General features: G+C 43.6%; 1 protein-coding gene across 1 annotated transcript in view; it reads left to right on the top strand.

Annotated features, from left to right (window-relative positions):
• Positions 1 to 540: 540 nt before the first annotated feature.
• CC2D2A (coiled-coil and C2 domain containing 2A) overlaps positions 541 to 25,463 on the top strand; it is a 135,461-nt gene continuing 110,538 nt past the window's right edge. Inside the window, exons 1-4 of the mRNA XM_082653861.1 lie at positions 541 to 648; positions 5,771 to 5,830; positions 8,698 to 8,781; positions 11,006 to 11,129. Coding sequence (XP_082509987.1) covers positions 5,792 to 5,830; positions 8,698 to 8,781; positions 11,006 to 11,129 — 247 coding nt within the window. The 5' untranslated portion in view covers positions 541 to 648; positions 5,771 to 5,791. The remainder of the gene's footprint in view (positions 649 to 5,770; positions 5,831 to 8,697; positions 8,782 to 11,005; positions 11,130 to 25,463) is intronic.

Raw genomic sequence — 25,463 nt, 5'->3', positions numbered from 1 at the left:
TAGCTTTTCTGGTCTGTTCATTCCATTACTCTGCCATCTTCTTTGCCTCTTTTCCCATTTCCTTTGCGTTTTGGACGGGATTCAGAGAATAAGCAGAGATTCCTCTTGCACATTCAATTTTCCATGTTTAACCAGAAAACGCTCCAGGGCAACCTCCAGGGAGCCTGTGCAGCAGATAAGTTAGACATCCTTGCCCTGTAATGACGACCTTCGCTGACTCTAAGCCACCCACCTCTGAGCGTTGCCTGTCGTTGACCAGAAATGCCCAGCAACCAGTTGCGGTAAGGGAAGGGACAGCTCTGAAAGCTTGACCTCATTTCTGCCCAGCTCCCCCATGCTGATTCCCTTTGTGCTTCTCCTGTAAGCTGTGCACCTCTGCTCACCCCGTGCATGTGTGTTCCTCTGCTAGAGTAACCTGTCACTTTAAAAGAAAAAAAAAGCCACCTAGTGACCTTCCTTAGGAACGGGTTGCTAAGCGGGTGTTTTTGCTGAGACGTGGCTGCAGCTTCCCAGGGAGCAGCCCAGGGGCCGCCCCAACGTTCAGCCTTTCCCTCTGGATTTTCTAGAAGATTCAACAGTGAGACACATTCCACGTTCCCTTCATCCCAGGAAGGAGAATCTGCAAAGTGCCTTGTAAAGTTCCTTAAGGTAAATTACTTCTTCCCGGGAGCTGGGCTGCAGCAGTGCAGTCCTGCTTTCAGCTACCAGGCTTGGAGTTCAGCCTCTCCCCTGGACACCCTGAGCCTAATGAATTGTAAAGGTAGGGGTCCTCATCATTATTATTTACGTTTTACTTTCTGGAATGGAAACGTACAGTATGACTTGGGCTGCTTTCATTTGAGCCACTGTCTGGTGTCTGGTTTGCAGGAAATTAAGTCTGGCTCATGACAGCCCCTGGGTGGAATTTCTTCCGAAGCTGTCTCTGCTTCCTTCCTAGGACGTCCACGCCATCCTGTTGCATTCTGGTCTCCCGGAAACACTGGCTGCCGGTTGCATTTCTGGGCCTTTTAGTTCAAATTGGTTCAAGGGGCGAAATACTAGTTATTGCAAGCTTCACTTTCCTTGGCATTAGACAGAGGAAGATCTGTTACAGACAAAGGCTGGCTGCTCTCGCCAAAAGACCACAAGGAAATCAACCGGCTGTGTTTAAACTGATTGTTTCTCTTTGTTGCAAAGAGGGGCTCTGAAAGGCTGATAAAGTCTAATGGGAAATACATGTATGTTTTTGGATTTTCATATAAGCTTTCCTGAGAGTAAATTCAGGACCAGAATGAAATCTCTTTCAAATGGATCTCCTAGAGCTCTTTTAAGGAGTCATTCATTCAAACATGTATTGATCATCAACAATGCACCAGGCTTCAGTAAGGTGCTGAAGTTTCGAGTGTGCAAAAATGAACTAGAGCAGGTCGGAAGCTCAGAGTTTACTGGGAAGACAGACCTATAAACAGATTATAACAGTACAATGAGCTAAGCACCATAAGAGATTTATGAAAGGGTTTGAGTGCTTAAAGCACAGCAGGATGACTCCCAGGGAGGATCTGGGAGCACTCAGTTCATCAGATAAATGCACTGGGTATATGTCACATCACACAGCTCAGATGTGGTATTTATACTCTTTGAAGACAATATACATTACATGGAGCTGATGAAATGATTCTATAAAGCTATTTGTCACTCACCTTTTACTACAGGAAGCTGTGGCTGGAATAACTTGGAGAATTAGGAAATGAAATCAAACAGGGTGTGCATGGCACCTGCCCAGTGTTCCAGGATCTAACAGGATCAGACAGAAAAGGCTAAATGCCGTGCACTGGGAGAAAATGCTCATAGGTGTGAGGACAGGGGATGGTTTCAGAAACATCATAAAAGGAAACAGAAAAAAAACTGCCCTGGGCGCAGCTGCGGCATGGGAGAGAGGGCATATTGGTTATTGGTGCCACAAATTCAAAGTTGAGAACCAAAGACAGTAATGGGGAATTTGACGTCACCTAAGGTCTTTCTTACTACTCTCATTCCTGTCCCCTAACTGCTTTTTCCCTCCTCATTCTTTTCTTCTACATTCCACCTCTACCGTCACCTTTTCTTAATAATAACACTTACTTCCCAGTATTGAGAGCCTGGTCCATGCTATGCATTTTACTACACATATTCTATCATTTAACCCTGATAAAATAATCACTCATTGAGGTAGGAATAATGATCACAAGTTTACAGGTACAGAAATGTATCTCAGAGGGGTGAAGGCATTGCTCCAACATCACACAGCTGATAAACAGAGCTGGAATTTGAATCCAGGTTCACATAATTTTTTACAAAGGTCTCACTCTTTCTATAAACCCATGTATTCACTGTTCTGGGGTAGGACGCACATTATCTTCTGAGTAGCCAAGGTTGAAAAGCATTGCATATAATGCCGCCCTTTTCATATACATTCGTTCCTTTTTCTCTGCTTCTTTAGAATTTACCACAAGACCCTCTGGACAGGACTCTGATCCTCTGATGACCCTCAGAGACAGTCCATTTGTTTGGATGAAGGCATCAGTACTTTCCTTGAAAAATATCTTTGGTTTTCTGCATTGAGTTAAACTAAATACATCGTTGACCTAAAGTAGCCAGAGCCCTTTCCCAGAGGGGCAATGCTCTGTGCTTTTCGATTGTAAATATTTCGAGAATAGTGGACTAACATAGAAAAGTTACTGACATTGCAAAACCAGAATAAACTTTGAGACAGAGAGGTAGGGGGACATGGAGGAGGACCCTGGAATCACAGATTCTCGGGGCCAAGTTCTGATTATGACATTTAATAACCATAATGGCAAAGCACAGAACCTGTCAGAGGCTAACCTCAGAGGAAACCTCCATTTCCACATGTGCAAATTGAGGCATATGCTACTAAGCTGGAAGTGTTTTTGTGAGCCCGAGTGATAACGTATATCTAGAGAGAGAACAAAATAAGTCTGCAGTGAATCACGGCTCTTATTTTGATGTTGCCAATAGGGATATATTAACAAACACTCAATGTACATGATGATGACAAGCTGCATATTAAAGTTGCAGAGTATTGATTGGTTTTCTTAGCAACAGTGCTCATAAAAAGATAAATTTTGATGTCATTTGATTTCCTTAGAAACTCATTCAAAGGTAATGATCAAGAAAAAATGAGGAGAAAAAAATCAACCCCATTATATTTTTCATTTTCTGCTTCTGTTTCTTCCCATGTAACATTTTTTAACTTGTTGAGAATCTTTTTTTTTTTTAGTTACTAAGATATTTCACAGTTCTTTTTTTTCCACTTCATAATTCCCACTGTTTCAGGGAGCTCCCTTGCCCTGTAGAATTTTATTTTTATTGTCTGTCCCCTGATTCTCTCTAGATTACCTCCTCACCCTTTTAATATCCTAGCTGCTTTCACCATTTCCTTTCCTCCATATCTGACAGCTTGGGAGGAGTTCTGGACTGGAGACAATAGAATTTCAGATGCTTTATTTCCCTTTAAGGTGCTAATTCTCCGTTAGGGTAAATGAAACCTTGAAGGCTTCAGATGAGCTGCTTACATGACGAAGTCCCAGTTAAGATTCAGATTCCATAGCTATTAGAAGGGCTTATGATTTGTCAGCCTTGCTGTTGCTCCTCATGTCTCTCATCTAATCTTCACAGCAGCCCAAGGAGGACGATGAAGCTTTGAAGGCCTTCAGAATGTGGCCAAGGAAGACACAGCCAATAAAGAGTAATTTAGTCATTCATTCAACAAAATGTATTGTGTCTACTGGGAGCCATAGTCCTAGGCTCTGGGGCTAAACAATGAGCAAATGTTCCTGCCCTCTTGTAGCTTATATTTTATGAGGATGGGCAGACAATAACAAATAAATATGTATGTCAACTGGTGATAAGTACTATGAAAAAAGAAATCGCTGTAAGGTGGTTATGGAGTTCCAGGAGGGTGAGGGTGGGAGATTAGCATTGTACTGTGAGTGTTCAGGGAAGATCTCTCTGATAAAATGAAATCTGAGCAGTCCTGAAGGAAATGAAAAGAGAGAGAACAGGGTAGATGTCTTGGGAAAGAGAGTTCTAGGCAGAGCAACTGCAAAGGTCCTGAGGCAAGAAGATTCAAGGGCAGATCATGGAGGGGCTTGTAGGCCATTGAAGGATTTTGGATTTAACTCTGTTAAGAGAAGGAAGTCACTGGAGAATTTTGAGCGGAGGAAGGATATGATCTCACTTATATGTTAAACAATTCACTCTGGCTTCAATACAGAGAATGGGTTGTGCGGTGGGAAGCAAAGACGTCAGGAGATTCTTACAAAAAACCCTGAGAGACAACGGTACTGGACCAGGGTGGTAACAGTGAACTGCTTAAAGGTGGTGGGATTGTCAATGTAATGTGAAGGCGAAGACGGCAGGGTTTCTGATGGATTGGATGTGGTGTGTCATGTGAGAGCCAGAGAGGATTCAAGAATGACTCCCAGGTTTCTGGCCTGGGAAAAACATAGAGTTCTGTGTATTGCAACAAGGAAGGTTGCAGGACAAGCAGATTCAGGGGTGATGACAAGGAGCTTCATTTGGGGCATGTTAATCCAAGGGAAGGTGTCCATCAAATGCTCGGATATTTGAGTCTGGAGTTCTGGGGAGACGTTTGGGCCCTGGATGTAAATTTGGGGAGCATCAGTAGATTGACGGTATTTAAAGCCAAGAGACAGGACGATCTCACCAAGGGAATGGGGCAAGGCTGAGCCCCAGGCACTGTCACACGTGGTGCTCGGAAGATGAGAAGAAACCAGCCGAGGAATCTGAGGAGGAGAAGCAGTGGGTAGGGGGAGAACCAGGAAAGAGCATGTCTGAGAAGCCAAGTGAAGAAGATATTTCAAGAAAAAGAAAGCAACTGGTCACTTTCATTACTAAACGCCTCTGACAGGGCAACTAAGGTGAGGGCTGAGGATGGATCATAAGATGTGGTGATGCGGGGGTCCTTGGAGATGCTGGCAAGAGCGGTTCCAGGGAGCGCTAGGCTCAGAAAACTGATTTGGAAAGAGAGGCTTTGAGGATTTTTCTTTCAGAGGGTTGAACAACTGAGCGACAGAAAGAGATGTGAAGCCCAGAGAGAGTTTTTTAAGGAAGGGGCCTTTGTACATGGATAGGAATGAACCAAAAGAGCAGGAAGAAATGACTATGCAGGTGAAAGGGGGAAACTGTCCAGGTCAAGGCCCTGGAGGGGGCGGGAGCAGTGCCCAGGCAGAAACCCTGGCCCAGATGGAAGCAGGGACAGACCACAGGAGCAAGTGGAAGCAGAGGGGGTGACATGACTCAGTGGGGTGAGACAGGGGGACGGGGATGGGGGAGGGTCCATCTCTGGCTTTATCTCTTTGCTCTTGAAATGAGAACAAAGGCCAAGGGTAGAGAGTGAAGGGGGATGGGAAGGTGAAGGTTTGAGTGGAGAGGATAGGCTGTGAAATAGTCCTTCAGGAGTTGGATTCCTACCAGGGTCATCTGACACCACGGGCAGAACCTTCTCCTGGCTTCCACCTCCTACACAGGAAAGCCAAGATCTTTGACAGGCTCGTGGGGACAGAGGGTCCAGCCTCCTTCCTTCTCCTCTGGGGCTCACGTCCACAAATCCTGGGGCCTAAGAATGCATTCCTTGTGGATGCAAGGTCTACTCAGTTCAAACACTTCACTAACCATCAAGGTCAGCTTCAGCGTTATCAGTAGTAAGAAGAAAGACGTTTCACTGAGTTCAAAGGACCTGACTTCTTCTTTGGTCTTTGCCTGTCAGGGAGGAGCCATCACAGCTAAAATGAAGCCCAAGGAAGAAAAAGTGAAAATAATTACAGAGGTGAGTGATGGCTTAGATGTCTCCAGGGGATGTATCTTTGTGTGTGCATGCTCATGTCACACGTGCTGGTGAGTGAGGAAGTTAGGCCAGAAATGAGCATTTATTGCACGCCTACTGCATGCAGAAGGTGCTACCTTGGGCACACAGAGGAGAATAGGGGTGCATGCAGCCCTGCAGGTGCTCCAGGATTGAGGGCTCTGAAGCTGCTTTGTCACCATTTACCACCTAAAGGGTCCAGTTCTACTGAACCACATTGATGTCTTTTTTTTGGGGGGGGATTATAGTTGATTTACAATGTTGTGTTAGTTTCAGGTATACAGCAAAGTGATTCACTTATACATATACATAGATTCATTCTTTTTCAGTAAAGCACATTGATTTCTAAAGAAATTCAAAATGAGGATAACAACTGTAGATATAACCACTTATAAAACCCTCATGGAGTCCTGCAATTTCTAACTCATTTTGTGCAAAACATCATTAAACGCTGTCTGGACCAGAGGAGCGAAGCCTTCTCCAGTTTGGAGACCAGAGACCTCCGAACAGAAGAGGAAGTATTCCTCTCAATCCTCCTTTCTCTCTTGGCTCTAAGGCTCAGTAACTTGAGACCATAGAGGCAGAAATGGGGACAATATGCTATTTCCAACAGGAACTTCAAAAAGCCTGAAGGAACCCAGATGAAACCACACAGATTAACTTTAAGCAAGATATCAAGTACTGACAACTTACCTACATCTACCTGTGCTCATTCATCCATACAACAAATATTCATTGTGCCTCTGGTCCCTGGGAATAGAGCAGTGAAGAAAACCCTGAGCTCTCCTGGAGTTCACATTCAGTCTAATTTGAGGTCCTACTGGAGAGTTTTCCATTGGCAGAGGATCAAAACATTATTGGAAAGCCAAAAAAAAAAAAAAAAGCTTGATGTATATTTCTCACAAGTCCATTCTAAGCCAATAAGAATTTAGACTTGAATTAAGAGCCACAGTTGCACACCGCTCTGAAGAAGGAGGTCTGAGTGAGGGTGGGGCTCGCACCCAGAGGATGAGTCAGAGCGATCAGGTCCCTTAGACAAAGAAAAAGCCCAAGCCATGCCCACTCCCTGGTTGGGACCTCAGTTCCCTCCTCTGCAGCTGAAGCTCAGGTCTTCTCTAAACAGATGGCCAAGGGCACTGCTGAGTGGTTGAAGCCTAGCCCAGAAACCTGCATGCCATTTCTTTGAAATCTTATATGATTAAAACCCATGCTTTGTGTTCCAAGTTTGTTTCAGTATAAAAACAAAAATTTCCCAATTTTAGAAAAAAAAAAGTCTAATAAATCCGGTACACCAGAAGAGGTTCTGGGTTTATCTTGCAACTTCTTTTATACCCCAAGGTACTTGTGCCCTGGTTTGCAAAACTCAAACTAGAAAACTTTAAAGCTTCAAACTTAAGAGGCTTCAGCTCTAACATTTTATGACTAAAACTTTAGAAAGCATAATATGGAAAAAGAAACGAAGTTGGCACTGTTAAAGGATTTCTCCCTTTTCAGGAACACTCCCACACTGTTGGTAGGAATGTAAATTGGTACAGCCACTATGGAAAACAGTATGGAGGTTCCTTAAAAAACTAAAAATAGTAATACCATATGACCCAGCAATCCCACTCCTAGGCATATACCCAGAAAAAAATCTTAATTTGAAAAGATACACGCACCCCAATGTTCATTGCAGGACTGTTTACAATAGCCAGGACATGGAAGCAAACTAAATGCCCATCAACAGAGGAATGAATAAAGAAGATGTGGTACATATATACAATGAAATATTACTCAGCCATAAAAAAGAACAAAATAATGCCATTTGCAGCAACATGGATGGACCTAAAGATAGTCATACTGAGTGAATTAAGTCAGACACAGAAAGCCAAATCATATGATACTGCTTATATGTGGAATCTAAAAAAAAGGATACAAATGAACTTATTTACAAAACAGAAGTAGAGTTACAGATGTAGAAAACAAACTTATGGTTACCCGGGGATAAGGGAGGGGGAGAGGAATAAATTGGGAGATTGGGATAGACATACACACACTACTATATATAAAATAGATAACTAATAAGAACTTACTGTATAGCACAGGGAGCTCTCCTGAATACTCTGTAATGACCGATATGGGAAAAGAATCTAAAAAAAGAGTGGATATATATATATATATATAACGGATTCACTTTCTGTACACCTGAAACTAACAAAACATTGTAAATCAACTATACTCCAAGAAAATTTTAAAACAAAACAAAACACAAAAAGGATTTCTCCCTTTTCAAAAAGACCTGAAAAAATTTGCATTAAATACAAACTTCCACGGTGATTTAACATGTATCCTCATTATTCTCTACCTGACAGTAAGGCTGTGGGGAGCAGAGAAGCCCAACCCTGGAAGCCCCTAGTGTGATTCTGATATCGTCCTGGGCCAGAGGCCTCCATCCGGGTCAGTACATCAGTCCTGGCAGATTCACTTGTTCGTGGCCTTCATTAGATTATGACTTTTGAGGGAAGTCACCTCCGGTACCTCTGTGCACCCAAGGCCTGGAACACAGTCAGCTGTCCATAAATTCCCTAGGCATGAATGAGCACCTGGGTCGATGGAAGCTCCAACACTATATCATTGACCATCTTTCCATTTGGATACAACTTTTGAGAAGAGTAGATGGTGATGTCTGTCCACTGTCCCTTCGCTCACACTCAACTTTAGTGGGTGGAGGCTCCAGGACAAGACAGTCATTTTAACACCTAAAAATCCCACCCCTCTTCCTCACTTATCATTTTTTCCCAATTTACACACACACACTAAGAGATAACTCTTCCATTTGCATCTTAACAAAGGAGTTCATTGAAGACCGTGAGGATGCAGATGAGGGAAGACAGAAGAAGACCGTGAAGGTTGCAAGACAAAAAGGAAAGAAGCAGGTAGGGAGTGACAGAAGCACTTGTCTGTCTACTGGGCTGTCAGGTAACAGCTCACTGCACTCCGAGAGGCCATACAGCCTCCTGTGGGTACAAGCACTTGGCCTTCTCTGGGAGAGGCAGGGATGCTGGTGGATGGTCCAGCTGAAGGACCCTATGTGGGGTCTCACGGATGACCCTCACCATGAAGCCATGGGCAGTATTTGGAGCATGTTTCCTCCAAGGTTTTTCCCATCCCCTGAGAGAGAAGTTTAGAAATGCTGAAGTGAGCCCCTTTAGTGCTGTCATCAAAGGCCATAGACTAAGACCAGCGGTAGATGGCAGTGCAGGATTACAAATCTCAGGGAACTTCCACTTTCCCAGCTCCAAGCCCAAATTCTGCCTCAGTCTAAATCAAGGCCAGCCCCCATCTCCCGGGCCTGCTGGCGGTCCCTCGCCCGGCTCTGCCCGCAGCAGAAGTTGCCCTCCTTGGCCGTGAGCATCCCTATACAAGGTCCACCTTCTCCAGGTAAATAGACGCCCTTGGGAAGGAGGCCGGGAAGATTTTGCGGAGGGGCAATCGGCTTGGAATAATCCAGATGCGAGCAGGGGAGGGAGGGGGAAGGAGAGCCATTTTGAGCTGGCAGCCACGTGATGGGGCCGCCTGGAGAGCGGGGACGGGGTGGCGGGGAGGGCACCAGGAGAGCCGAAGTCAGGGGAGAAACCCCTTTTCAGCTCTCCCGTCGCCCAGCACAATCCCGTTGGGACAAGCTGGGCCAAGGAAACTTCTTCTCTGTAGCTGGGATGGAGTGGCCCAGGGGAGGGCCCGGAGAGGCTGGAGGTGCTACCTGGCCTTGTGGCTGGGCCCTCTGGCCACTCAGGAACTTTAACCCCTTCCTGCAGGGTCAGCGGGGGGCTCTGCAGCCGGGGCCACGGGGCCCAACGAGGCGTCAGATGAGCCAGTACAAATGGAAAGAGCTCAATTCCTTAGCTCCAAGGCCACAGGCACAGTAAGCAATGGTGACTGGGGCTAGGGGTGTGGAGCTTGGACTAAACGGGAGCAAGGAGCAGGGATGGAAAGGAGAAGGCACTTTCTGTGTCCTAGGTGTGGCGCTTTCTTGAGACATCATCTCATTCCTTGAACTGCACAAAGAGCCCTGATCAGACAACGAACGTGCAGTCTTTGGTGCTTTGTGAGAAATCTGGAGAGTGTTTCTTAACCCCAGCGGCACTTCAGAATAACTTGGGGATTTTTTTTTTTTAAGTCAAATGCCTCAGGTCCACTCCAGGCCATTTATTTAAGTCAGAATGTCTGTGCTTTACAAAGTGCCTGTACATAGCAGCATCTCAGTGAATGGGCTATTTTTATTTCCCTTCTTTTACGGATGACGAAGGAAGTTAGGAAGTTCGATAACTCGCTCGAGTCCCACGGCAAATGTGAGTTTGGAGGCAAACCTTTGTCTGGCCCAAAGGCCATCACTCAACTGGGGCCTCCACTGCCACTTCTGCTCACCAGTCTGTCCTCCTCTGAGAGTTTGGGGAAGGAACCAGAGGCTGTTCTTTGCCCTGGATTAACCAGGGACACTTTGACAGCTATTTCCAAATGAGTTGGAGCTGGGATCAAATAGTTTGGCTGTGATTTTCCTGTTTCCCTTTTCCTCCAAATTTCTGCAGAGCTCTACACATTAAACCTAGAAAAAGTGAAGATATTCATTTTTTAAAAATTTCTTTTTAAATTCATTTCTTTATTTTTTGGCTGCGTTGGGTCTTCGCTGCTGCTCACGGGCTTTTTCTCGTTGTGGCGAGCGGGGGCCACTCCTCACTGCAGTGCGTGGGCTTCTCATTGCGGTGGCCTCTCTTGTGGAGCATGGGTTCTAGGTGCGCAGGCTCAGTAGTTGTGGCACACAGGCTTAGTTGCTCTGTGGCATGTGGGATCTTCCCAGACCAGGGCATGAACCTGCGTCCCCTGCATTGGCAGGTGGATTCCTAACCACTGCACCACCAGGGAAGTCACTGTGCCACCTGGGTCATCTCCCCAAGAAACCTCTTAGAGAAAATCAGGATCGGCACTGCTTCCTGTGGGGATAGGTGATCATGACCACAGTGACTCAGGTGACACAGACCACAGTTATCTAGATCTGAAGAGGATTAAGGCCTGTCCCCTTGCTAAGTGACCCACCTCATCCTGAGATAGCATCTGAGTCAACCGAAGCCCTGAGATTCACAACCTCTGACCATCTGCCCACAGCTGTCGGCTGCTGGCCCCAAGGAAATGGTGTCTGAAAAATCCCATCCAGACGACCAGCAGGAGCCCGTGCAGGAAGGTTCTGACACTCACCTCCTGGGCATGACGAGCCGACGAGGCCCACGGAGTAAGTTCTGTCAACCAGTATTAATTGCCTCCTGGGATCAGCACAGAGCATCGTGGGGATTTTGCTTGGGTATTATTTTTTGTATGCGTCCACCGCCCTCCACAGCATTTTACCCCAATTCTAGGCAATTTCTAAGTTCACCTCTGTCTGGGAGACAGGACACAACCCCAGGACATATTTACATAACCACAGAATTTTGAAGCATTCATTGAAATAGAAATGGTGCAAATAATCAAACAGGTAGACATTCAAGGGTGGGTGAAATGGGAAGGCATATTTGTCAATGAAATAGTACTAGAATCAGATGTTGGAACACCTGAGGATGTTTCTGAGGCTCTCGGAGATCCTGCCCCTCGAGGACCCCTTCTCTTATCCATCCCTCACCCCACCCCCCAACACACACACACACACACACACACACACACACACACACACACACACACACACACACTCCCTTCCCCCTCCAGGAACTGTGGCCTGTATTTTACAGCATTACTTTTCCCCATCATAGTGACCATCATTCATTCTCTGCTCATTGTAGGGAAAATTATTACCCCTCACTTGTTGCTTTTCTTGAACAGTGGATTAGACCAGAGAAGAAGGCGTGTTACACTTTTCAATTGTTACATAATTATTATTACTCTATTTTTCTGCAGCTGAGCTGGGGAATAGAGTAACTATTGGAAATTAGAGGGCTTTGGAAGCAAGTTCATCTGAAGTCCAACCCTAAGAAAAATGTGGTTCCCACCCAAAAGCAATAACACAGTAGAACTGTTACCAGTTAGTAAAGTAGAACCAAACTTTATCCCATATAGTTGCTTCATTTTCTAAATGGGTAAAATTATTCATTATTGAAGATTACAGTTTGTCTTAGTGTGCTCAGCCTGCCGTACCAAAATATACCATAGACTGGGTGGCTCTAACAACAGACATTTATTTTCTCACAATTCTGGAGGCTGGAAGTCTAAGATCAGGGTGCCCATGTGGTCACTTTCCAGTGAGTCCTCTCTTCCTGGCTTGTAGGTGGCTGGCATCTCCCTGTGTGCTCACTTTGGTGTCTCTTCCTATAAGGATGCTAATCCTATTATATTAGGGCCCTACCATATAACCTCATTTAACCTTCATTACCTCCTTAGAGGCCCTATCTCCAAATATAGTCACATTGAGGGTTAGGGCTTCAACGTATGAATTTTGTGGGGACACAATTCTGTCCATAGCACAACTATTGAATATTTAAGTAGTTGTTTTAAAATCAAGAGAAAAAGAAAAATGTCAGAGAGCATGGCCAGTAATAATGGCTCTGTAGCATAATGAAAAGTGAATTCTTTCCTTCTTCCTAAAATGGGAGAAATACTCTTTACTGTCACCATGGGGGTGATCGTAAGGATCAAATCAAGAAAAGGATGTGGAAATATTTTAAAGAGTGTGCACAGTTTTAAATATTTAAATAGTATGCACTAGTATTTTAAATAGATAAATATACATTAACTAAGGTGTGTTAGAGTGAGATAATAGGCAATCTATGCATTAGTCCAAAAGGAAAAAATAAAAAATACAATTTATGATTTGAAGAAGGAAAGAACAGTACAAGGCTAAGATGTGCCTGCCTGAGCAAGGTCATGACCAGCCGGTCTCTGGGCAGCTCAGGGCAGAGCTGGAGGCTGTTGCTGATTTGGCAGCACTGGTGGGCCAAGATGTAGAGCAAATCCCTGGGAGTGAGGTGAGGGCACCTGATGGATTAGAAGTTAGAAACGAGAGGTCAAGACCAGCAGAAAGTCAGCCATGTGGTCAAGAGAGCAGAATAGGTCTCATTCAGCATGTCAACACATGTTAGAGCGAGAGTGCAAGGAATGAGCAACACGAGGAGTCTCGACCTGAGACAGGAAAGGCAAGGCACAGAGCCGAAGCAATAGAGGATGTGCAGGTGTCTCCGTGGTAGAGTGTTGGTGGGAGAGGACTCCAAACAGAGGGCTCTAAAACACCCGAATGTGTGCAGAAAATAGTGCGTCCAGGAGCAGCCGGGTCTTATAGGACCTCACCTGGGAAATCACCCACCCACTTAGCAGGAAACTAAGTCCAGCCCATCTTCGGGGGGGGGGGAATTTGGCTCCACCTTTAAAGAGAGGTGTGTCAAAGAAATTTATGGGCATATATTTAAACCACCACATTCATCTTTCTTTAAAACTATACTCAGAAATCTGTAATGAGCATCACATAAAATTCACACTCTTATTTGTTCTGAGTTCTGAGACCCTATGTGATCTGGCCCTTTCCAATTCTACTCCCACTCTTCTCCAATATGCCTCCACCCTGGTTGACTGCTACTGGCCTCTGAATGCCTTGTGGCCACCTGGGCATTCCCAGGCTTTGGTGCCCACTCAGAAAGCTCTCCACCCATCTCTTTATTAAGGTTGTGACAGAAAAGCAATACAGTTGTATCCGTTAAGGCCTCGGTCTTTGGCGTCAGACAAGTGTGTGTACCAGTCTATACCTGTTACTTTCTTACTTGCTTGGGCAAGTTTCCCCACCTCCTTAAACTTCAGTTTCTTTATCTGCAAAGTAGGGACAAGAATAAAAGGCCTTAATACCCCAACAGAGTTTATATTCCAGCTGGGGGGTTAGAGGGAAAAAGAGAAAGCAAATCAAAAAAGATATGATAAATATACAGTATGGCCAGTGGTGAGAAGTGCTACAGAGAAACATAAAGAATTGGCTGGACGAGACTACAGTGGAGATGAGAGGAAGGGTTGCTGTTTTATGAAAGGTCATCAGGGGAAGCCCTCTTCAGTGAGAAGATGTTTGTGCAGAGGCCTGAAGGAAATGTGAGACCCCTGAGGAAAGTGGCCTTAAAGCAAGAGTGTGCTTGGTGTATTTAAGGAACAAGGATGCCAGAGTGGTTGACAGACAGTGAGCAAGAGGAAGAAGAAGGAAATTAGATCAGAAGGGAACTGCAAATATTTTCTCCCATTCCACAGTTGGTCTTTGTATTCTATTGATTGTGTCCTTTGGTGCAAAGAAGTTGTTAAGTTTGAGGTGGTCCCATTTGTCTGTGTTTGCCTTTGTTGCCTGTGCTTTTGGTGTCACATCCGAGAAGTCATTAACAAACTCAATGTCATGAAGATTTCCTCTGTGTTTTCTTCTAGGGGTTTTATAACTTTACGTCTCACATTTAGGTCTTTAATCCTTTCTGAGTTTATTGTGTAAGGTAAGGGTCAACTTCATTCTTTTGCACGTGGATAGCCAGTTTCTCAACATCATTTGTTGAAGACACTGTATTTTCCCCATTGAGTGGTCTTGGCATCCTTGTTGAAGATTATTTGACCACATACACATGGTTTTGCTTCTGGGTTCTCTATTCTATCCCATTGGTCTATATGTCTGTCTTTATGCCAGTACCACACTGTTTTAATGGATGTAGCTTTATAATATGTTTTGAAATCAGGACGCCTGAGCCTCCAATTTTGTTGTTTTTCAAAACTGGTTTGGCTATTTCAGGGAACCTTAATATTCTATGTGAGTTTTAGGATGAACTTTTCTTTTCATAAGAAAAATGCCATTGAGATTGTGATAGGGATTGCATTAAATCTGTTGATTGCCTTGGGTAGTATTGACATTTTAACAATATTAAGTTTTCCAATCTATGAACATGGGGTGACTTTCCGTTTGTTTGTGTCTTCTTTAAATGTTGTCAACAGTTTTTTTTAGTTTACAGCATACAAGTCTTTTGCCTCTTTGGTTAAGTTAATTCTTAAGTGTTTTACTCTTTTCATGCTATTGTAAATGCAATTGTTTTCTTAGCTTCCTTTTTAGATGTTTCACTGTCAGTGGATAGAAACACGACTGATTTTACATATTGATTTTCTGTGCTGCAACTTTGCTGAATTTGCTTATTAGTTTCAACATTTTTTGTGTGTGGGAGGGGACTCTTTAAAGGTTTTCTCTATATAAGACAATGTCTTCTGCAAACAGAGATAATTTTACTTCTTCCTTCCCAATCTGGATGCCTTTTGTAACTTTTTCTTACTGTCTTAGTCTGTTTGCTCTGTTAATATAAAACACTATAGACTGGTTGGCTTATAAGCAGCAGAAATTTTGTTTCTCATAGTTCTGGAGCCTGAAAAGTTGAAGACAAAGGCACCAGCAGATCTGGTGTCTGGTAAGGAGGGCCTGCTTTTGTTTCATAAATGGCTGTCTTCTTGTTGCGTTCTCACACGGTAGAAGGGGCAGAGTAGAAGCTCTCTGGGGTCTTTTTCATAAGGGAACTAGTCCCATTCATGAAAGTTCCACCCTTATGACCTAATCACCTCCCAAAGGCCCCATCTCCAAATAGCATCACACTGGGACAAAAACTTCAACATATGAATTCAGGGAGGACACAAACATTCTGTCTATAGCACTTGCTTAATTGCTCTGGTTTGGATTTCCAGTATTATGTTGAATAGAAGTAAAGTTGGGGGCGGGGGTGGGGGGGTGGAGGTGGCGGGCGGGCATCCCTGCCTTGTTCCTGATCTTAGAGGAGATGATTTCAGTTTTTCACCACTGAGTATAATGTAAGTTGTGGGCTTTTCGTATATGGCCTTTACCATGTTGAAGTAATTTCCTTCTATTCCTAGTTTGTCTAATGTTTTTTATCATAAAAGAATGTTGAATTTTGTCAAATGTTTTTTCTGTATCAAGCGAGATGATCATGTGGTGTTTGTCCTTTGTTCTGGTAATGAGGTGTATTACACTGGTTGATTTTCATATGTGGAACCATCCTGGCACCTCCCACCTCCCCCCCCCCAACTTGGGCTAAGACTACTAAATGGTTCAAGAGGCTGTCTCTCATGACCATTTTATAAATGCTACTTATCTACATTTTTCTAGGCAAAACCTCAGATTCGGTGGTTTCCCTATCCCAAGCAAGAAAGTTTATGCTAAGAAAGCTGTGGAACTTTTTAAGCTCATATGATTTCATTATATTTTTCTTCTCTAAGCACTTATTGGTTTACCTGAGGCATCCTCCTCTCCCTCAGAAAGAGAGAGAGAGAGAGAAAAGGAAGAAAGGGAGGGAGGGAGGGAGGGAGGAAGGAAGGAAGGAAGGAAGGAAGGGAGAAAACCAGATGATAAATCTGACAGCCTTGAACCCTGAGAGCTTAATACCATGTTCTGAGGCACACAGCAAGCTTTCTGATAAGATTTCCATCAAGATTCCTCATTCTCTTTCTTACTCATATCCCAGTACATTGCCCAAGATTAAGAGAAATAAACAACATTTCAAGTCAGCAAACATTCCCTGAAACCCATAGAAACTGAAATCAGACTCACTACTACTCGTTACTACTTTTAGTCCTGGGACCTCGAGCAGCAGCCCAGTCTCTCTCAGCCACAGGAGCCTCGTTTATATTGATAAAAACGAGGATCATAAAAGCCTTGGCTTCGTGCAGCTGTTATGACAGTGAAATCAGATGATACACAGAAAGCACCGCACATAGGGTCTGGCACATACCTAGTCGCCTTCTCCAGCTGCAAGAAGAACTTGATGCTAAATAACTAACAAAAATAATTACCTCTTTTGAGTGTTATGATATGGCTGGCACCATGCTGAGGTCTTTACATTACTCAGAACAGTCCTGTCATCAGGCATTGTTTTATAATTTAGGAAACTAAAGTTCAGAGAGAACCAACAGCTAGAGGTGGTAGAGCCAGAACTCAGACTCCAGTCTACAGACCTCAGGAACCTGTGTTCTTTTTTTTTTTCTTTTTTTTAAATTTATTTCATTGAAGTACAGTTGATTTGCAATGTTGTGTTAATTTCTGCTATACAGCAAAGTGTTTGTCATATATATATATATATATATATATTTATATATATATATATATATATATATATATATTCTTTTTCATATTCTTTTCCACTATGGTTTGGTAAACCAGGATATTGAATATAGTTCCCTCAGATTATCATACTAAGTGAACCTGTGTTCTTAATTGCTGCACTACAGCATCATTCTATACCAGCAAATCTTAACTCTGATTGGTCTTTAAAGAGAATGGTTTACAGTTGCCCAGGGAAGGTGCAGTGCTCTCTGTATTTTACTCACGGCCATGCTCTGGTTTCTGTATGCTCACTTACTACCCCCATACCACACCCACCACATCCTTCCAACCAAGACTGCTCACCTGGATCCAATTCTTTGACTCCCTCTTGGTGGTTCATTCCCCAAACTTCTCATGGGTTTGGCTTGTTGCTCAGCGCTACCACCCCAGCCTCTGCCCTTGAACCCATGACCCTCTCTATCCTATAGCATTCCTGCGGGGCTCCAAGTGTTGTCAAGTCCAGACTGTAGTCAGATGCTCAGATACCAGCACCCTTGAAGACATGGCCTCCGCACGGCACCAGGCACACGCCCAGAGGGGCCATCTCCCTGATGAACAGCAGTGTAAATGCATGCGCTGAAAGCTTTGGCTTCTAATATGCTATTCAAACATATACATAGTCATGACTTTCCAAATACAGAAAGCATTTCACCGAATAGGAACATAGCTCCCAATCAAATAAACATCTAGGAAAAAAGTACACACATTTCCTGCACGATTCCAACTTGCACCGTCTCTTAAGGGAGGAACTATTGAATGTTAAGCAGTTTCTTATGAACATAAGTTTCTTCATTACTGACATCTGTTTTCTATCCATTCCTGTTAGTTTCTCTGGTTAAAGCATCATTTCAGAGCCAATTTCTCAGTATTGGTTGAAAATAAAATTCAGAATCCAGTGAAATTTGATGCAAATGAAAGGAAATAGATCACTTATTTTAGGCATACTTTTTAAAAGTCACCAAGACCTGGAGAGACTGACCCAGGAAACAAATGTTATAAAGTTCAGTATAAGACAAGAGGAGAATGGCCCAAAGGAGCTGGTCTTGGGAGTTACCTTGGAGCCCAGCAGTGAAGAACATTCTAGTCAGAGGGTGCACACTGGGGAATGTAGGAAATATCAAAAGTTCACCAACACTGGAGTTTACTACCTCACGCGGTACTGGGGGGACTAAATTACAGTACTAAGTAAAATATTTATCTAAGTAAAAATAAATTGTATGCTGTATTCAATACAATTTTTTTCTGGATATTATGATTTTTGACATCTTAAAAATAAGCACCCAAACAAACAAAACAAAAACAAAAAAACCTTTCTGGTTGGGGAGACAGTAGCCAATTGTTAGAGATAGCAAAGAGTCAGGACTGGAGCATGACTTTAATGCAAAATAACTAATCCAGAGCCCCACCTTCTCTGTCTGGCCAGTACTGAAACTGAGCGAAGGTCCTGTGGGTTGCCTGGGCATGGAGGCCTTTTTTGTCCCCCGTTTCTTGTAGGCAAGACTCCAGCCTCCATGACCTTCCCTGAGTTCCAAAGCTTGATTCGAACTGTTGCTAATCAAGGGAAGAGCAGCCAAGAAACCACCTGAGGCAAGACTAAAGGGACCAAAAAAGCTCCAGATTAGGAGACTGAGCACCTGAGACGAGATTAAGGGAGTGCAAGCCCTTCACACATCCTAATCTTGTCAGCAACATCCCCCCTGAGCTATCGCTATAAAACTTCTCATCAGATCCTCCGGGGTTGGGACACATACTTTTCTGAGGCAGGAGCCCGCTGTGGCCCACTTTGCCTGGCAAAGCAATAAAGCTATCTTCTTCTACTTCACCCAGAACTCTGTCTCTCAGATTCGTTCTGGCATCAGTGCAGAGAACCTGAGCTTTCGGCGTCAGTACAACCCCAGGAAGCAAGATTCCTCTGCCTGGATCATCCCAGGGCCAGGTACCAGGCAACTAGGGACCACCCCTATAGCTTAGAGCCCCCCAGAACCACTCGAACCCGCCAACCCTAAACTGCTTACCCTGCCCTGCCTTGTCTTTCCCTCAGAAATCCCAAGAAAGGCCATGAGCTGAGCTCTCAGCCCCTCCTGTCTTCTGCTCCTGACCACCCTGGTGTCTTTCCATGTGCCCTGCGTGGCATGTCCTGCCCCCGGGCTGCAGAACCTGAGAGTTTATGATCAACTTTGTTTCCTGAGCCTCTCCTCTGTCTCCTCTTGTGCCCCACCTGACTGACCATCTCATAAAAGAATACAAAGAATATAAAACAGACCCATCATTATTATTAGTTATAAGGAAACACATTTTCCCAAAAACTCCTTTATAGCAAAATTCCTCCAGAGTCGTCTGTTCCCATCCTGCTCCAATCTTGAACCTACTCCTCTAATTCACATCCCCCTCCCTGTCAAAATTCTCCTTGTTGAGGTCCCCACGAACCGCACATTTGCTAAATTCTATAGTCAGTCCTTCATCTTTACCGTCCTTGACTTTCAGTTGCGTTCCCTGCAGCTCACGCTCTCTCCTCTTCTGTACATGGCTCCCCGGACACCACTCTCCTGGTTTTCCTTCCCCCTCGCTGGCTGGACCTCTCCATCTCCTTGCTAGTCCTTACACCCCAGCCTCTAAATCTTGGAGCCTCCAAGCTCAGTGCTCAGCCCCCTTTTCTTTGTCAACACTCATTCTTTCAGTCATCTCAAGACTTTAAATTCTATCATGTAGCTATCGTATGTATAACTGAGCAGTTCCCAACTTTTATCTCCAGTCTGGGCTTCTTTCAGACTAAGTGTGCAACTATCAACTTAACACCCACTTTTGCATATCGCATAAGACAGCTCGCATTTGTAACAGATTTATTGAAGCATAATTTGCATATCATAAAATTCACCCATTGTAAGTATACGATTCAATGATTATTAGTAAATTTGTAGACCTGTGCAGCCATCACCACCATCCAGTTTTAGAACATTTTCATCACCCCAAAAAGTTCCTTTATGCCTGTTTGCAGCCACTCCCACCCCCAGCCCTAGACAAACACTGATTTGTTTTATATTCCTATAAATAGGCCTTTTCTAGACATTTCATGTGAATAGAACCATATAATATGTGGGGTTTGTGTCTGACTTCTTTCACTTAGCATGTTTTTGAGATTTATAAGCATTGTAGCATCTATCCACATTTCCTTCCTTTTTACTGCTGAATTATATTCCATCATATGGGTATACTACATTTTATTTATTCATTCACCTGTTGATGAATATTTGGATTATTTCCAGTTTCGGGCTATTATAAATAATGCTTCTATGAACTGGGTCATATGATAAATGTATATTTAACTTTATAAGAAAGTGCTGATCTGTTTTACAAACTGGCTGTATCATTTTACTTGCCCACCAACAGTTTGTGAGAGTTCCAGTTTCTCACTTCCTTGCCAACAACTGATATTATCTGTCTTCAATTTTAGCCTTTATAATGTGTATACAGTGGTATTTCGTTGTGCTTTTAACTTGTATTTCCCTAGTGATTAATGATATGGAGTATTTTTTCATATGCTTATTAGCCTTTTATATATCATCTTAGTAAAATGTCTGTTTAAATTTTTATACATTATTAATTGGATTTTTTGTCTTACTGTGGAATTGTAAGAGTTCTTTATATATTCTGGATACAAGTACTTTATCAGGTATATAATTTGCAAATATCTTCTCCAAGTAAATGTCTAATCTTTTTATTTTCTTAATGGTGTCTTTTAAGAAGTACAAAAGTGTTTAATCTTGTTGGAGTCAAATTTATCACTTTTCTTCTATTATGGATTGTATCTAAAAATTCTTTGCCCAACCCAAGGTCATGAACATTTTCTCCTATATTTTTCTTCTGGAAGTTTTCTGTTTTTAGCTTTTACATTTAGTTAGGTCCATGATCTATTTTGAGACAACCCAAATTCTACTCGACTGAAACTAGGCTTCTGATCTCCTTCTTCCAACCCTAACCTGTTTCTCCTACAAAAATCTTCCAATTTCAGAAACTTTACATACCATTACTCTTCTTGGAAGTTTGCAAAGCTTGTTAAAGGATGTCATGAGGGTGGGGAAATCCTTGTCATCCCCATTTCACTAAATAGACATTTCATTTTTTCTGTTGCTTGGGTCAAAAACTTGTGGTCATCCTTAACTCCTTTCTTTCTGTCTACCCACTTCCAGTCTATCAATAAGTCCTGTTTGCTCTGCATCAGAATAGATTGAAAGTATGACCATTTCTCACTTCCTCCCCCACTACCATCCTGATCCAGGCTGCCTTCAACTCCTATCTGAAGTGTTGCAATTATTTTAAAAAGTGTTGCCATAGCCTCCTAACTGATGTCCCTGCTCCTATTCTCACCCCCCATTCTCACCCCAGCAGCCAGAGTGGCCTTATAAAAGTAAGGTCAAGTTACTCCGCTGTTCAAATCCTCCAATGGTTCTCAACTGACTCAGAGTTAAAGTCAAATTCTGCAGAATGACCTACACAGTTTGTCTCCCCCTTATCTCTATGACCTGCTATCCTATATTCCATCTCCTACCCCTCATGTTTCCCCTTTCCGCTCTGGTCTTGCATTAGGATGGCCATGTCTCAGAGTCTTTGCACCAGATATGACTTATAGCTAAAATGCTCATCCCCCCAGCTACCCACCTGGCTTGACCCCTCATTTCCTTCCCCTGATCCAATGTCACCTTGAAGGTCTTGCTTGGCCACTCCAAACTACAATACACCCCTGCCTCCTGGCCCTCCTTATCCCCAAGCCAGCTTTGTTTGTCTCCATACACCTACCACCATCTGACATACTCCACATACTACTTCACTCCAGGAAGGTGGGGATATTTGTTTTGTTCACTCTTATATCCCTACTGCCTTGTACACATAATACGTGCTCAATAAAGATTTCTTAGTGGAATGCTTGAACTAGATTCCCTAACCTAGCACTTCCAAGAGTGGGTTGGGTAGAACATGTGCTAGTATCCTGTTAGAGATTAACTCCCGCAAAAATATTCCAAGCTCAGAAGCTTTACCTATTATTTCCTCTCTTAAAAGTTTGGGAAGCTTGTTCTGAGACCACTCACAGTTACCCTGGCATCTCCCAGGCAGTACCTGGCCCTCCTGAATGCTGTTGATGTTTTTTCCATTCTGCCCAAGGCAATGTGGAAGGCTCAACCTGAGGCAAAACTGTCATGTCAAAGTATATCTATGATGTTCTTTACCACTGTTCATTGTCTCAGTTCTGTTGGAAGCCCCCTTGCCCCGTGCCATCACCATGATGATGCCGGAGCACAGGGACAAACGGCAGGGCTGGCCGGGCCCAGTCTTTTCCAGACTGATGGTCCCTGTCTCATGTGGCTCCAGCTGCTACAACGAAATACTGTAGACTGATGGCTTGAACAGCAGACATTGAGTTCTCATGGTTCTAGAGGCTGGGAGTCCAAATCAAAGTGCAGGATGATTCAGTTCCTAGTGAGAGCCTTTTCCTGGCTGGCCGATGGCCCTTCTCACTGTGTCCTCATGTGATGGAGAGAGAGAGAGAGACAGCTCTGGTCTCTCTTCCTCTTCTTATAGGGACACTAATCACATCATGGGGACCCCACTCTCAATGACCTCATCTAAACCTATTTACCTCCCAAAGGTCCCACCTCCAAATACCATCACACTGGGGGTTAGGGCTTCAACATGGGAAGTTGTGGAGGATGAAAACATTCAGACCATAATAATCTTCAAGCCTGGGAGGTGTGCTGAAGCACAAAGAAGCAGGAAAGGGCAGCAGGCAGAGCCAAAATCCTGAGGTTCAAGCCCCCCTGAGTCAGAAGGAAACTTATATGCCAGAATAAGACCCTGAGTTTTCAGTTAATATAAAATAAAAATGTTAATGGGACTATGAAAGAAAGAACCAGAAAAGAAGAAATTGACCAAAGAAATCGCTGCAGACCCTCAGCACAGGTGAGCTCTCAGCAGCGCTAGGGCTGGAACCCAGGGCAGAGCCTGCAGTTCTCAGCCTGTTTTGACCTCCATTTTGTGTAGTAAAATTTCCACAATACTCATCCATTTAATGAAATTAGAAAATCTGGAGAAGGAAATAGGAGAAAGTAATCACTCACATTCTTATACCCTAGGGACAACCACCACTAACCTCAGGCCCTTTTCTAATGCTGAGTTTTTCCTGCCTGACCGCTGAGGAAGTCATGTGTTGACAGAGGGTTGCTAAGGCTGAAAGCTCTTACATCCAAGTGAAGTAGCTTAGAAGTTGGGGACAGTCCAACTGATTGTCTCACTCATTACGTTTTTCCTCTCAAGCCTTTAAGATTATTACCTCTGCTCCTCTCCAAGTTTTCCTACTGAAGTCAAGATCCTGTGCTCTCCCTACCCCTCAACTCCATATTTACATTCTATCCCTGGAATTTTACAACCATGGGAAATTATTCATCATGGGAGGAGAGAGGCAAGAGTGAAAACCCAGTTCAGGCCAGTGTACTCCCAGCCCTTTTGTCCATGATCACTACAAGAATGTTGCTTATATGTAACTTGCCATCAAGAGTTTTTATCATGCTTTTAAATATTTACACAAGATTTTATTGATGTCATATTGTAAATATTAATGTTTTAAAATAAAACTCTTATGTCACTTTTAAAGCACCCAAAGGAATCTAAATGGCATAGGGATTTGAGAACCACCATTATCTGTTTCAAAATAATAAACAAACTCTCCCTGAACAGTTAGAATTTCACATCATTCCCTTTTCTTCTCTAACTCCTTCATTCCATATCCCCCACAGAATTTTAAAAAATATATCACTATGTTAAAAAATCTTTTATTGAGATTGGTTCAAGATGGTGGAGTAGAAGGACGTGCGCTCACTCCCTCTTGTGAGAGTGCCAGAATCACAACTAACTGCTGAACAGTCATCGACAGGAAGACACTAGAACTTACCAAAAAATATACCCCACATCCAAAGACAAAGGAGAAGCTGCAATGAGATGGTAGGAGGGGCGCAATCACAATAAAATCATATCCCATAACCACTGGGTGGGTGACTCACAAAGTGGAGCACAACTATACCACAGAAGTCCACCCACTGGAGTGAAGGTTCTGAACCCCACATTAGGCTTCCCAACCTCGGGGTCCAGCAACAGGAGGAGGAATTCCCAGAGAATCAGACTTTGAAGGCTAGCGGGATTTGATTTCAGGACTTCAACAGCACCGGGAGAAACAGAGACTCCACTCTTGGAGGGCACACACAAAGTAGTGTGCACTTTGGGACCCAGGGGAAGGAGCAGTGACCCCATAGGAAACTGAACCAGACCTACCTGCTACTGTTGGAGGGTCTCCTGCAGAGGCAGAGGGTGGCTGTGGCTCACTGTGAGGACAAGGACACTGTCAGCAGAAGTTCTGGGAAGTACTCCTTGGTGTGAGCCCTCCCAGAGTCCACCATTAGCCCCACCAAAGAGCCCGGGTAGGCTCCAAGTGTTGGGTCACCTCAGGCCAAACAACCAACAGGGAGGGAATCCAGCCCCAACCATCAGCAGACAAGCAGATTAAAGTTTTACTGAGTTCTGCCCACCAGAGCAACACCCAGCTCTACCCACCACCAGTCCCTCCCATCAGGAAGTTTGCATAAGCCTCTTAGATAGCCTCATCCACCAGAGGGCAGACAGCAGAAGCAAGAAGAACTACAATCCTGCAGCCTGTGGAATGAAAACCACTTTCACAGAAAGATAGACAAAATGAAAAGGCAGAGGACTCTGTACCAGATGAAGGAACAAGATAAAACCCCAGAAAAACAACTAAATGAAGTGGAGATAGGCAACCTTCCAGAAAAAGAATTCAGAATAATCATATTGAAGATGATCCAAGACCTTGGAAAAAGAATGGAGGCAAAGATCGAGAGGATGCAAGAAATGTTTAATGCAGACCTAGAAGAATTAAAGAACAAACACCTAGAAGAATTAAAGAACAAACAAACAGATATGAACAATACAATAATTGAAATGAAAAATACACTAGAAGGAATCAATAGCAGAATAACTGAGGCAGAATAATGGATAATTGCCCTAGAAGACAGAATGGTGGAATACACTGCTGCAGAACAGAATAAAGAAAAAAGAATGAAAAGAAATGATGACAGCCTAAGAGACATCTGGGATAACATTAAATGCACCAACATTTGCATTAAAGGGGTCCCAGAAGGAGGAGAGAGAGAGAAAGGACCCAAGAAAGTATTTGAAGAGATTAAAGTCAAAAATTCCCTAACATGGGAAAGGAAATAGCCACCCAAGTCCAAGAAGCACAGAGAGTCCCAGGCAGGAGAAACATGCCGAGACACATAGTAATCAAATTGACAAAAATTAAGACGAAGAAAAATTATTAAAAGCAACAAGGGAAAAACAACAAATAACACACAAGGGAACTCCCTTATGGTTAACAGCTGATTTTTCAGCAGAAATTCTACAACCAGAAGGGAGTGG

The sequence above is a fragment of the Grampus griseus genome (genome assembly GCF_964374135.1).
Source record: "Grampus griseus genome assembly, chromosome: 4".
NCBI classification, from domain to species: domain Eukaryota; kingdom Metazoa; phylum Chordata; class Mammalia; order Artiodactyla; family Delphinidae; genus Grampus; species Grampus griseus.
Note: the sequence above shows the minus strand (reverse complement) of the source record. Positions and strands in the feature narration are given on the sequence as shown.